The sequence below is a fragment of the Ovis canadensis genome, chromosome 2, assembly GCF_042477335.2.
Source record: "Ovis canadensis isolate MfBH-ARS-UI-01 breed Bighorn chromosome 2, ARS-UI_OviCan_v2, whole genome shotgun sequence".
NCBI lineage: Eukaryota > Metazoa > Chordata > Mammalia > Artiodactyla > Bovidae > Ovis > Ovis canadensis.
Genome location: NC_091246.1, coordinates 17,821,172 through 17,835,805, shown reverse-complemented (window position 1 = coordinate 17,835,805; position 14,634 = coordinate 17,821,172). Strand labels below are relative to the sequence as shown.

Genomic DNA, 14,634 nt, shown 5'->3' with positions numbered 1-14,634 from the left:
TGTTAAACATTGTTCTCCCTAACTTTAAAGATATGAATATAATACAAACATCAGGCAGACATCAGCTGTGATCTGATTTAGATTTATTTTTTATGGTCTAGTACTAGTAGTAAAAATTATAATTCTGCTTTCCAGGTTATTAATCTTATAGAGTGCACAGGAAGACTGTAATGTGAATGCTGTTATGCACATATATTTACATCCTTATTTTAAAAATACTTTATTATGGAAAAGTTTAAAACTTCATTTTACCTGTTTTTGAAAGTCTTTATTTCTTTGTGTGGTATCCAAGTTTGTCTCGTACTCTTCTGCCTGAATAACTTTCACATTTTTTGTACTTCAGTTTGCTGCTGATAAATTCTCTTAGGTTTTGTTGAAAAAGTCTTCATTTCTGAGAGGCATTTTCTCTGGGTATAAAATTCTGAGTTACTAATGCTTTTCTTTTTTCTTTTTAATTCTTTCAGTAATTAAAAGAGGTCATCCCATGGTTTTTTTTGCTTTGCACAATTTCTGATAAGAAGTTTGCTTAATGTTTGCTTCTTTGTGTACAGTGTGCCCTTTCCTCCCTCTTGCTGCCATCAAAATGATGTCTCTGTGTTTGGTTTTCAACATTTTGAATATAGTTTGTGTAGGGCGTGTATGTGTGCATGTGTGTGTTGTATTTATCCTGCTTGGAATTCTCTCAGCTTCTTGGATCTATGCTTTGATTTCTTCTGTTATTTTTGGAAAATTCTGTCAGCATTTCTAACATGTCCTCCACTCCATTTATTCTTCTGGGATTACAGTTACACACGTTAGACCATTTGATATTATCCTATAGCTCTTGGACATTCTGTTCTGGGTTCTTAATTTTAATTTTCTTTTTCTTTGTGTTTCACTTTGGGTAATTTCTGTTGACCTATTCTTGAATTTATTGAGCTTTACTTGGAAGTGTTTAGTTTACTGATGAGCCTGACAAAGGCATTCTTCATCTCTGTTATCATGGTTTTTTTTTTCTTTTTTTTTAAGCATTTTCTTAATTCTTTCTTATAGTTTCCACCTCTCTGCTAGAGTTTGAGGACTCAGGTTTCAGTAGTGAATTTTCCACTTATTTTCTCTGAATCTTGGTTTTCTCTTTTACAAAGCTGAAAAACTGGGACTATATAATGATAACTAACAGAATTGTTTTGAAGATCAAGCAGTTGATCTTGAGCAAGTCAAGGCAAGTCTCTTTCTTTTCCCTTGGTCACTTAAAGACTTGGACTGTATGATTCCTTTGGTCTTACTTAGTTCCTGTAACGTAAGATTCTGTGAATGGGAAGAGACCTAACACTGATTGACAGCCTGTATTAACCTTATGCAGAATTTGAGAAAGGGATAAAAATCACATTTAAAAAGTGCTTTTGAAAACATTTTACTTTTTCTAGGTCTATGTGGATTTTAATTGGAAGAAACAGACAGCATTAAATCCAGTTACCACTTGGTTAAGTCTGTTAAAGAATCATTTAAATTTTTTCAACTGTTGGGTTTCCTGACTCGCTTGAGAAATTTCATGGCCTATAAAACATATCACTCTTTTTCTCTGTGCCTATAGAATTTTAAATTATTGGGTTGCAGTTTGCAGTGTGAGGAAAGCTTGCAGTGTGAGGAAAAAGTAATGGAGGTATTTTTGTTCTTTACTGACTAAGTGTAAAATGAATGATATTCTCACTGGATTTGGCTTTGTGGCCACAGGCTTGGGTTCAGATCCCAACTGCACAGTTGTGAAACCTTGGTCTGATAATTTAACTTTTGGGCCTGAGTTTCTTAGCTGTGCAATAAGGATGATACCTGCATCAGAGAGCTGTTTTAAAGGTAATATGTGTAAAGCTTTGGGTATAGTGCCTATTTAATAGGAATCAATAACTGAGAGCTTTAAAAACAGTAGCTACAATGAAAGATGCCACCATTAAGTTGAAGTTTTATTAAATAGAAGGGGAAAGGTGAGTTTAGTATTCTTTCTATTCTTTCAGTGAAAGGGTCCACCTGGTAAGGGGATATTTTAGCAATAGGGAGAAGGTTAACTGAAAAGTGAGTATTGGAGAATAAGAATTATAACCAAGAGTTAGTGTTTACTATGTGATAGATGGTCACATTTAATCCTCAACGTAGCCAGTGAGATAAACTGCCCTTCCTGGAGAAGCTTTTCTTTATCTGAGTGAGGGTGACCACACCCTTTTTTTGTATTCTTCTGATCCACTTTGTACTCTGTGACTGTTTTTTATTTAACCCCTATCCTCTCTCCACTTCTCATCCCCCGTGAGAGGTTTTCTATGTATTTGGCCCAGAAATTGCCCACAGTAAATTGAATTCTTGAGATACTGAATCATTGTGTTTTTCTGGTCAAAATGAAATTCTACCGTCTTTATGTTAAAGGTGAAATTTTAAGCATTAAATGTGAATGTTGGTCTAAAGTAAAGATACTAAAAAAAAAATGTTGTGGATAAAGAGAATGCTCAATCAGACTTGTTCCCCCTCCTTCCCCTGATACATACTGTTAAGAAAAGCAAACATAGTATTTCAAAGTAGCCCTTGTTCTGGAAATCACCTTAGAGTAAATTTAATGAATTTCAAAGAGGTGTCCAAATTCTGTGTTTGTAAGTAATTTTACTGTAATGGATATTATTCAAGATTGAAATTATTTAATACAGAGAAACATTCTTTTTCATACTGGAAGCAACTGTCTTCCCAAACACAGCCCACAATACAGGCATTCTTATTTGAATAACACTGGGAATAATGTCAAACTATTTTTGCAGGTTGGTTTTGTTTTTTTTTTTTGGTCATTGCACAAGTTTTCACAAAACTACATTCCTGATCATAGATTTTTAGAACTGAAAGGAACCTAAGAGATTTCATCTCACTTCTTCCTGCCACCCAGAGAGATGAAGTGATTTATCTAAAATTGTTTAGCTACCTAATAACAGAGCTAAGGAGAGGACAGAGTCCTTTATCCATTCTCCATAGTGCTACATTCCTCTGGAAAAAACTGCCTACTTGCACTTGATTTTTAATGCTAGTTAGAGTCTTAGGGTAAGGTTTTTTCCCATGACTAACTAGTGCTCTTTTGTTTTCTTGTGTGGGTGTTTGAGAACAAGCTATCAAGGGTGGTGGGGTTTTTGTTATCCTTGTTGAACAACTCAGAGTCTAAGGCACTGAAAAGAAAAGGCATTTGTCTGGTTAGCATTTAGGGGTCAGGAAGGAGTGGTTGTAGCTCCAAATTTTTGCTCTTAACATCAATAGGCAGATGTTTTAAAGTTGGGTTTTGTAACCTGGGGTCTGAATTCCCTAAACTTTTTGAGAAAATTATGCAGCTACATGCTTATCTCCTAAGAAAAGGATCTGTAGCTTTCATCAGTTTGTCAAAGTTAAAAATTATTTTTTTTAGAAGGAGGAAAAGCTAAGCAAACTTGATTGAGAACTGTGTCCCCACTCTTTTTTATAGGTTTTTTTTTTAATTAAAAAATTTTAGTATTTATTTTGGCTGCGCTGGTTCTTTGTTGGAACAGCGCAAACTTCTCTAATTGTGGCATGTGGGCCTAATTGTGTATGTAAAATCTTAGTTCCCCAACCAGGGATGGAACCCAGGTCCCCTGCATTGAAGGTGTGAAGTCTTATCCACTGGACAACAGGGAAGTCCCTGGGTCCTCATTCTTGAATTCTGAATACTGATTATACTAGAGGGTTCCCTTCTCTCCAGCCTCCTTCTGCTAGTGTCCTTCCTCCTGACAAGCCTTCTGGATAGTTTCCTGTATCTTGTCATGGAAGCCACTGGAGGCCCTAGCCTTCTTTTTGCAGAACTTTTCCCATAAGTTTCCTAAGCCTTCAATAGAAATTCATTTTACTCAGCTTCCTTCCTAGATGAGAACATGTAGAAAAGCATGTTCTACATTTTTAAGTCTGGCAAAAGTCACACAAAGAAAAAGCTACCACTAAGACTGACGTTGGAAGAATTTGTTTATTCATTTTACAAAGTGTGTACTGACCACATACCACGAACCCTCAGGCATCGTGTAAGATGCTGGGAAATGAGAAGTGGTCTCTTATGCAAAGCTCACATTCTGCTAGGGACACACTTTAGTGGTAGTAATTCAGCATGCTAACTGCTCTAAGAGAGGTACCACTAAAGCACTGACATCAATCCTGGCCAGGAAGAGAGATGGATATTAGGGTAAAATTCACAGAAAAGTGACAGATATTTGAGTTGCATCTTAAAGGTTCAGGGTTTTAGATATCAGTGTTATGTTTGTGCCTTCCTCACTTCAGCTAAAATTCACATTTACCACTCTCTTATTTTGTGTTTTCAATTAGAGCTCCAAGCGAGAATGGAAGCCACTGGAGGACCGTAGCTGCACAGACATTCCGTGGCTGCTGCTTTTTATCCTCTTCTGCATTGGGATGGTAAGAAGCTCACAGATCCTCAGAACATGAACCCATGATTCAAGGGGATGATGGGGAGTTGGTTTGAAGAGGGAACTTGTTATTTAGATATTTATTTATATTTGTAAATGGATAATCCCTCTTGAATTGCTTATAACTGGAAGTTCTAGGATACCATAGAATTAGGTTATTTTTTTTTTCCCATACACTTAAGTGGTATTTGGTACCCCTTGACTTTTTTTTTTTTTTTTTTTGGTTTGCATGAGAACTGAGATCAAAATTAAGGAATAATTGAAACTCTGTCTTTGACTAGATCATTTCAGAAAGCCAGAAAGCCTTTGAAATAAATATCCATGAACTCTAAGCTTGATGCATGTGTTGAGCAGAGTAGTGGTCATGGAGTTGAGTCCTGAGTGTTTATCCAACCCAGTCACACAGTCCTGACAGTTATTTTTTTTTTGCCAGTCAGTTTTTTAGGGACTTGATGTGCCTTTCTATAAAATTAGAGGTTTTTCTTGATGATGTCTACAATGTTCCCAGTTGTGACATTTTTTTTGAGTTCTTCTTAGAGGGGAGTCTGGTTGCTCCCTGCTTCTTCCTCTTTCTACCCATACTAGGCTCCTGCAGCCTGCTCTGCCTATGGAAATAAGTGGCATTTCTCAGTCAGGGATCATGGGAGCTGGTGTTTTTCCAATGGGTATGGAGGATGGATGAGCAGAGTACCTGGTGCAAAGCGTTGGGGCTGTGTTTATTCAGATTGCATCCCCGGTCTGCCCTGCAGGAGTTTCCACACAGGCTTCAGGGACTTTAGTGTCACTGCCGTTGTACTGGGCTGGACAAGAGGTAGAAAGCAGTCCTTTTAGAGCTAGCTGATATTTCAAGCTGGAAAGCATTTAGAAATCCTCATCTGGTCCATCACCCTCATTATACACATCAAGAACATCAGACCACAGAGATGAAAGTGACCATCCCGAGGCCACACCGCTAGTTAACAGCAGAGCTGGGAACAGAGCCCAGTCTCTTACCTTCCAGGCCAGTGCTCTTTTCTGTCACCTTGTTTCTCCCTCGAGGGAATTGTGCAGACAGTATTGTCCTCTCTCTCTCAGTCTTTGCAACTCGAAACACGATTATGCTACCTTCAGTTCAGTTCATTCAGTCATGTCTGACTCTTTGCAACCCTATGGACTGCAGCGTGCCAAGCTTCCCTGTCCATCACCAACTCCCAAAGCTTGCACAAACTCATGTCCATCAAGTCGGTGATGCCATCTAACCATCTCATCCTCTGTTGTCCCCTTCTCCCGCCTTCAGTCTTTCTCAGCATGAGGGTCTTTTCAAATGAGTCAGTTCTTCACATCAGATGGCCAAAGTATTGCAGTTTCAGCTTCAACATCAGTCCTTCCAATGAATATTGAGGACTGATTTCCTTTAGGATGGACTGGTTGGATCTCCTTGCAGTCCAAGGGACTCTCAAGAGTCTTTTCCAACACCACAGTTCAAAAGCATCAATTCTTCTGTGCTCAGCTTTCTTTATAGTCTAACTGAATCCATACATGACTACTGGAAAAACCATAGCTTTGACTAGACGGACCTTTGTTGGCAAAGTAATGTCTCTGCTTTTTAATATACTGTCTAGGTTGGTCATAGCTTTTCTTCCAAGGAGCAAGCATCTTTTAATTTCATGGCTGCAGTCACTGTCTGCAGTGAGTTTGGAGCCCCCCAAAATGAAGTCTGTCACTGTTTCCATTGTTTTCCCATCTATTTGCCTGAAGTGATGGGCCAGATGCCATGATCTGCTACCTTAGGCACGCTTTTTTTCCCCCCCCTCTCAAGTGTGCGTGTATTTAATCTTTTCCCCATACCTTTTTTTTTTTTTAAAGGAATCTTATTGTTTTTCATTATTGCTACTTTTTAGGTAATCTTATTCTGTGTCTCTCTGCAACTGCCTACCTCGCAAACATCATTTGAGAACAACCCTTTTCATGGGTAATGGGCAGAAGTGTGGACACCAGTCCAGCTCCTGAACCAAGCGAAAGAAAACAGGGAACTTTGATGAGATATAACACGTTCAGTAAAATAAAAGAGTGTTAGTTTTAAAAATAATAGATGGCTCTGTTTCACCAAATCTAGGATATTTTGAAAACATCAGAATTACTCATTTCCTAACTTAGAACTTGTAAGATATTGTTCAAGAGTCTACTTAGTTTAATGGAGTAGAAACTGAAATCCAGCATCCAAGGGTAGAGGAGATATCTTTGCTAACAGAAGTAGTCCACAACCTCTCCCCACCTCCTGAGTTTCCCTCTGGGACAGATAGCAGCTGACCTTTCAAAATTATGTTTATAAAAATATGTACCTACCTCCCAAGGTGCTTTTGATTTTCTGTGCTAAAATAGCTCAGGAAAGTGCAATCACTAATGTTAATAGGCTGATTTGGGAGTGACTGGAGAGTCAGGAGCTATTTGTTTACTGAAATGTTTTAATGCAATGGTAATTAATATAATGTTGATTTCAGTGTGGTGGTAATTAAGACCCATTGTGTGTACTTTTAAATGCAGGCATAGTGTTATTTGGTTTAGAATGTTTCTTTTTATGGATTACCATTCCTTGGAGTAGAGCTAACATCAAATTTTACCATGTGGAAACTGGAGAAATCTCACAGTTCTGTTGCCTACCTTACTGGCGTAACAGTAGACTAAAAGTTTTTTTTGTCTTCTGAATATTTGTTTTGTATGTTTTTGGTGATGGCAGTTTAGTCACTAATTCTTGTCTGACTCTTGTGACCCTGTTGACTGTAACCTAACAGGCTCCTCTGGCCATGGGATTTCCCAGGCAAGAATACTGGAGTAGGTTGCCATTTCCTTTTCCAGGGGATCGTCTCGACCCAGGGATGGAACCCAGGTTTCCCGCATTGCAGCTGGTCTCCTGCATTGCAGATGAGTTCTTTACCGACTGAGCCACTAGGGAAGCCTTGTATGTTTTTTAAGAGTTGCATTTCATTTTTGTCTTCAGATTTCATTCTGTAATACCTTTAAGAGAAACATTCAACAAATATTTTTTGAGCATTATCATGGGCTTGATGCTATCATATATATATTTATCTCACTAAATTCTCCCAATTACCCTATAAAATGAGTTTTATCCCAGTTTACAGGCAAAGTATACTGAATATTAGCTTATCTACGAATATACTGCTGCCCATGAGAGGCAAAAATAGAAAAGGAACTGGAATTTTCTGCCTATATTCTTTTCATTTAATGGCCAGTTGCTTCTGCTTTTATAGGCATTTTCTTTCTCAATCCTCTTACAGCCTGTCATTCAAACCATATCTTTACTCACTGCTCTTACTTGCAGTTCTTTGCTCACTCCTTGGTGTCTACTCTCTAGTTCTGAAATATTTTAAGATCTTGTCATCTTTCACTCATCCTTACCATTAAATCTTTTTATTTATGCATGTTCATCTCATCATAAATATGTGTACTTCTCTTTTGTTTCTTCTCTTACTTTTAAAATATTCTCCATGCTTGAATTGTCTAGAACTTAGGATATTTTTTAAAGTAAATTTCTGTCAGTCTTTGTGAGAGTTATCATCTCCAAGATTGGAGCTTATTTGGTATTTTGAAATCATTGGATATATGCTTCAGTTCAGTTCAGTTCAGTCGCTCAGTCGTGTCCGACTCTTTTCGACCCCATGAATTGCAGCATGCCAGGCCTCCCTGTCCATCACCAACTTCCAGAGTTCATTCAGATTCGCGTCCATCGAGTCAGTGATGCCATCCAGGCATCTCATCCTCTGTTGTCCGCTTCTCCTCCTGCCCGCAATCCCTCCCAGCACCAGAGTCTTTTCCAATGAGTCAACTCTTCACATGAGGTAGCCAAAGTACTGGAGTTTCAGCTTTAGCATCATTCCTTCCAGAGAACACCCAGGACTGATCTCCTTTAGGATGGACAGGTTGGATCTCCTTGCAGTCCAAGGGACTCTCAAGAGTCTTCTCCAGCATCACAGTTCAAAAGCATCAATTCTTCCGCACTCAGCCTTCTTCACAGTCCAACTCTCACATCCATACATGACCACTGGAAAAACCATAGCCTTGACTAGACGGACCTTAGTCGGCAAAATAATGTCTCTGCTTTTGAATATGCTTACCCTGTTCTAAAAAATTACATGAATTGTACCTCTTAATTTCTGTTTTCCATTAAGGTAGTAAACAAGTGGTTCTCAACACTAACTGCATATTAGAATTTGCTGGGATTAAAATAAAAATACTCATTTTGGGGCCCCACCCCACTGAATCTGATTTAATCTCTTTGATTCTAATATTCAGCCAGGGTTGAGACCCACTGTTGTAGGCACTGATATACTGTTGCTGTTTTAAGCAAGAAATGATATGACTGGGTTTAGAAAGATGGCCCTGGTAGCCAGTGTAAGTGTAAAGTCATTGTAAAGGGGGAAGAGATTTCAGGCCACCACTCTGGAGGCTGATGCAGTGGTTCAGATGAGTCTAAATAAGAGGTAAAAAATCTGAAATAAGTAGTAAAAGAGAGCAGGAGACAGATTGAAGAAGTGGAATTAATAATGTTTGATGTCATCAGTGTTACAGGCAAGTGGGATACTAAGGGGTTCTGTTATGGGTTATATTATGGGATATGTATATGGTTCAGTGTAAGCTTTTTTCAGCTCAGATCCTACTCCAGCTCCTTGTAGGTTCCAAACCACAGTTTCTGCGCACACAAAGGAACAAGAGTAGGATGGATAAACAAAGTGCAACTCTTAGTACCCAAGCAGTCACTTGATTACCAATAAAGAATTCCTCAATAAGCATGGCTTGTGGAATGAAGCTTGGGCCACATGAGCTCAAGGTTCTTCCCACCTTAGTTAGGCTGACTTCATTCTGTTCCAAGGAGAGGTATATGTGAAAAGAAGAGAGAAAAGAGATTCACTTGTACCAAATCTGCCCAGATCATCGTATCACAAAAGTCAGGATAAAGAGCAAGCTGGGGCTCCCCTGGTGGCTCAGTGGTGAAGAATCTGCCTGCCAGTACTAGAGATGCAGGTTCGATCCCTGATCTGGGAAGATCCCATGTGCTACAGATCAGCTAAGCCCGTGTGCTGCAACTACTGAGCCCATGTGCTTCAGCAACCGAAGCCCACATGCCCTAGGGCCTGTGTTCCACAACAAGAAAAGCTACCTCAATGAGAAGCCCGTGCACCCCAACTGGAAATTAGCCCCTGTTTTCTGAAACAAGAGAAAAGCCCACACAGCAATGAAGACCCAGCACAGCCATAAATAAATAAATAAATAAATAAAATTTTATATATCCTAAAAGGAGTACATGCTTTGAAAGATAGAAGATACAGACAACTCATACAACTTATTCCTAATCATTATTGCTGCTTACTATGGACTGGGTACTATTCTCTGCACTCAATACAGATTTAATTTTCACAATTGCTCAATGCTACTCTGGTTATCATCATTCCCATTTTATAGATAAGGGGGCACAGGGATATGTTAAATAACTTGTCTAAGATTACATGGTGGCAGCATTGAACCCAGGAGAGAAGAGGAAGGAGGCAAGGCCTCAAGAGACAGTCCCTTCTTTGTTGCCTGGAATTGGGAACAATGGAAGTTGTTGTTGAGAACATGGACCTGTAGAACACAGTAACCTTACCTGCCAGTTAAATGTTGTCTACTCAATATTTCAGACTCTTTGAGCAAAGAGTTCAGCATTACTGCTTCCTCTAGTGCGGAGTTAGAAAGCTAGCGTCCTCTCCCTCTGTATCTTAGCTGTGCAAACTAGTCAGACATGGTGCTTCTGATGGAGACGGGGCGTATGCCGGAAGGGAAAGCGGTTTGGGAAAACGTAGAAGGAACTGAGTTGTGGACATGTAGGGTGTGTGCATAGGGATAAGCAGTTGGAAATACAGAGTTGGAATTTTGGAGAATGATCTGGACTAGAGCTGAATTTTAGAGCCATTATTGCATAGGTCGTCCCTTCAGACTGCTTTCAAGGACCTTTTTTATTTTATAGTCTTAGTCTAGTTCTCTGAGTGTAGTGTTTCTACCTCATTAACTCTTGTGGAGCAGGCAGCACAAAGGGAAAGATTCAAAGACTTACTGAAGTGTTTAGTCACCTGTGTGATGGGCTGTGCTTTGCTAGGATCATAGAATAGGAAGAACAGCATGCCAGAAATTACCTTAAGGTCACCTGATCCAAATGACTGCCTGCTCTCTGTTAAATCCTTTGGTTTTTCTTTTTTTATTACTGTGGTAAAATATACATAACTTCGTTTTCCCTGGTAGCTCAGCGGTAAAGAATCCACTTCTAATGCAGGAGACACAGGAGGTGCCAGATCTATCCCTGGGTTGGAAAGATCCCCTGGAGAAGGGAGTGACTACCCACTCCAGTATTCTTGCCTGGAAAATCCCATGGACAGAGGAGCCTGGCAGGCTACAGTCTGTGGGGTAGCAAAAGTGTCAGACACCACCGAGCAACTGAGCACACACATGCACACACACATACATAACTTAAAATTTATTATTTTGACTATTTTTAAATGTACAGTTAAATCCATTTACTTTTAATCTACTCTTCCTCACCCCCTGCACATACTACATGCTCAGTCATTAAAGTGGATCAAATGGGTCTGTACTTCTCCCTGAAAGTATAGCCTAAAAAAGTTTACTCTGTTTCTATAAATTTTGGAATTGGAAGGACTTTTGAGATTAATCTAATTCATTCCTAGTGACAGGTAAGGAGACTGAGCCTCAGAGAATTTAAAGTGATAAAGTGACTTACAGGGTCATGAGTATTTGCAGCTGGTTTCAGTTCTCAGTACATATTCTTTGTCTATGTTTTTTCAATTGCTCAGGCTGCCCATGAAATAGCCTCTCTGATTTTACCTTCCTCATGCCCCGTTATTTTTTCTTTTGAGAACATTTCAGTTCTTTCAGGGTGAACTTGATATTTCCTAGACTTCCAACCATTCTTGTTTTTTCCTTCTTTCCTCTTTCTTAGAGTAATATATCCCATTAAACTTTAAAGAAATCCCCAAATCTGGCAGATTGCCAAAGCTTTTAAATTTATTTTTGAAATTTGTTTGCATAAGTATTAGTTCTGCATCAGACTTTCTAATCCAATGCTGTTTGCTGAAGGAGATCAACCCTGGGATTTCTTTGGAAGGAATGATGCTAAAGCTGAAACTCCAGTACTTTGGCCACCTCATGCGAAGAGTTGACTCCTTGGAAAAGACTTTGATGCTGGGAGGGATTGGGGGCAGGAGGAAAAGGGGACGATAGAGGATGAGATGGCTGGATGGCATCACTGACTTGATGGACACGAGTCTGGGTGAACTCCGGGAGATGGTGATGGACAGGAAGGCCTGGCGAGCTGCGATTCATGGGGTCTCAAAGAGTCGGACGCCACTGAGCGACTGAACTGACTGACTGACTGAATAGCCTCCTGGTCTCAGAGTTCTTGGAAAAGGAGGAACAGAAGCCAAGTGTGTTACTCTAAGGTTTGACAAGTTAGTTACTAGCAGACTGACTCCAAGTGTTGTTTGAGGTAAGAGAGATAGTCTTTGAGAAAAAATTCTGGATATATTTTCATTAATCCTTGGGAGAAGGCTGTAAGCCTAAAGTCTTGAAACACAATGCCATATTCATACTCCCTCCCCACCCCTCATGCATGTTTTGTTGACTTTTGTTTTCTTCAGAGCAAAGCAAAGACCTCTGCCTTGCTCAGTTGTGTGGTAAAGGCTCCATGTGTGAAATTCAAACATTGCTTGTGAAATGAAACGTGTCCTTTTTTTTTTTTTTTGACTAAGAGTGAGTGAAACTAAGCCAAAACTCTTACTTAAATTGAACTAAACTTGTAATGTAAAGGGGAAATGGACACAGTCCATTAATTAGCCAATTGTTTTTCTCCCACATAGACAATAGGTACTCATTAGCTGCCAGATCTTGCCTGTGATCTACCATCTCTGGTCTCTTTATCTGATTTGAGTCACCTCCTATTTGTGATTAGATTTGTCTGCTCCTTCTCACTCTCTCTTGAAATAGCAGTTCTGAAAGCACTTCAGTAGCTCAGTCATTTTAAGTTCTTAACCATGATTCTGTTCCTTACGAATAGACTCCTTTCTCTCTAATGATTGCTCCCTACTATAGGTGTATAAAAGCTTTCCTATCCCCCTTACAACTTGCTTCATTAATGTGATTTCCTTCTGCTAAATAACATTCCATCTGCCTCTTGGAGCCATTGAATTATAGAGTACATTCTGTAAAGTTTCTCTTACCCTATTTTAATTTCATGTACCACATTTTTTCTCATCTGAAAAGAATGAGAAATATTGCTTCCTGCATTTGGATTTCACAATTTTTTTTTAAAAAAGGAGATTGTCTTTTTAATTATATTTGGCCTAGTTCTCCATTGTCACTACTTGTACCATATGGGACATCTCCAGGATAACAGTCGTGGTTTCTCTCTCTCTCACTAGCTTCCTATTCCCCTTCCTTTCCCTCCTACAGCTTCTCACCCTCTCTACTCTAATGCTTTGGGAAGCTACTAAGAAGTTTAAATGGCCTATGTGAAAATATGTCAGTGTTCCATTTTACTATATATATGAGACATTTATAATTTATACTCTGCCTATATCCCAGAGGGATATGAGGTGGCCTATAACTGAAAAACACAAACACACACATGCACAAAAACACACACATGTACATCTCCAACAGTGCTGTTAAACAGAGTCATAAAGGGACTTCAGAAACCACTGAAGGCCATCTCTAACACAAAGTACTTATCAAACATAAGAAGAACATTTCTATAAAAAGTGAAAGAAGAACATAACCTTTTAATTATGCAAGGGCTTTGCTATTTTAGACGAGTAGTGAAAGAAGATGGTAATTGTGGTCTGAATGTTTCTCTGTAATGACAAAATGACTGACAGTATTTCTCACTCCCCCCACACCCCCTAGAAATTTTTTTCCCAAAATTTAGAACTGAAGGGATTTTTGGTTAATCCCCAATTACTGTTATCAGCTTCTTTAGTCTGACTTTTTCTTTAGCAGCTACAATATATTGACTACCTGCTGTGTCCAGGCCCGGCTAAAAGTTAGAAATGTGTTATCTCATGGAGGCCCCATCATTTGGCTGTGAAACAGTTGATATTATTTTTTGTCATAGATGAGGAAGAAACAGTCTAAGAAGGTAAATGGATCAAGGTTATATGGTGGTAAATGGTAGAGTGAGGGTTTGAATCCAGATCTTTCTGGCTCCTCTTTCTATTACTCTATGATGCCTTTCGTTAAAAGACCTGTATTGGAAAGGTTCACCATTAACCTTAGTATCTTCTGTTAAAGATAACAGAAACTCAATCTTTTAGTGACCTCATTGCAAGAATATATCTTAACCTCTGTCTTTTCTCCCAATTCAGTTTATTAATAGTGACTCACCTTATTTCCTGTTCTTATGCCCAGTAGCCTGCAGTTGAGTGTAGGGCTTATTGCTTTGCTTTGATCAGTGCACCCTTGACTTGGCAAACATGATGCAGTGCCGTTGGTACTGTGGTGAAGCATATCCCCATGAAATGAAGTGACCTCTGTGGCACATGGACCCAGGGCCTCACTGTCCTTGAGTCTCCAATATTCAGAGCCTGAATGTACTTCACCGTATAATTCTTTGGCTTCTACACAACTTTATTGCAGGAAGAGAACAGAAGTGTTGTGTGTTCTGAACTGATAATTCAAAACCCACATACCTATTGTTCTTTGAATTTTTGTCTTTCATCTGTTGCTATTCTTCATTTAACAGAACTCTTTGACAATCAAATAAAACTAAAGAATAGGGATTTCCCAGGTGGTCCAGTGGCTAAGACTCCGAAATCCCAATGCAGGGGGCCCTGGCTTCAATCCCTGGTCAGGGAACTAGATCCTACATGCTACAGCTAAGATCCAGTGTAGTCAAATAAATAAATATTAAAAAAAATTTTAAAGAATGAAGAAAGCTAAGTTTGAGTCTTATGCCCTGATCTTTACTAGCTTCTATGGCCTTGTATGACTTATTTACCCTCTCTGGGCCTCAGTTTCCCCATCATGAGGATTAGAGATAATGTATGATGAGCAGCTGGTACAGATCCTGGCATTGAGCAGATGTTCAGTACAAAGATGCTGCTATTATTATTATTATAAAATGCAAAGACATACTTACGATGTAAAAGCTTGAGATTTGTTTTGT

The 14,634-nt window shown here is 39.1% G+C and overlaps 1 protein-coding gene across 3 annotated transcripts in view; it reads left to right on the top strand.

Annotated features, from left to right (window-relative positions):
• SLC44A1 (solute carrier family 44 member 1) overlaps positions 1-14,634 on the top strand; it is a 216,335-nt gene that overhangs the window by 52,543 nt on the left and 149,158 nt on the right. For all 3 annotated transcript variants that reach the window (XM_069575521.1, XM_069575520.1, XM_069575522.1), the window contains exon 2: positions 4,330-4,419. In XM_069575521.1, the coding sequence (XP_069431622.1) occupies positions 4,330-4,419 (90 nt within the window). The remainder of the gene's footprint in view (positions 1-4,329; positions 4,420-14,634) is intronic.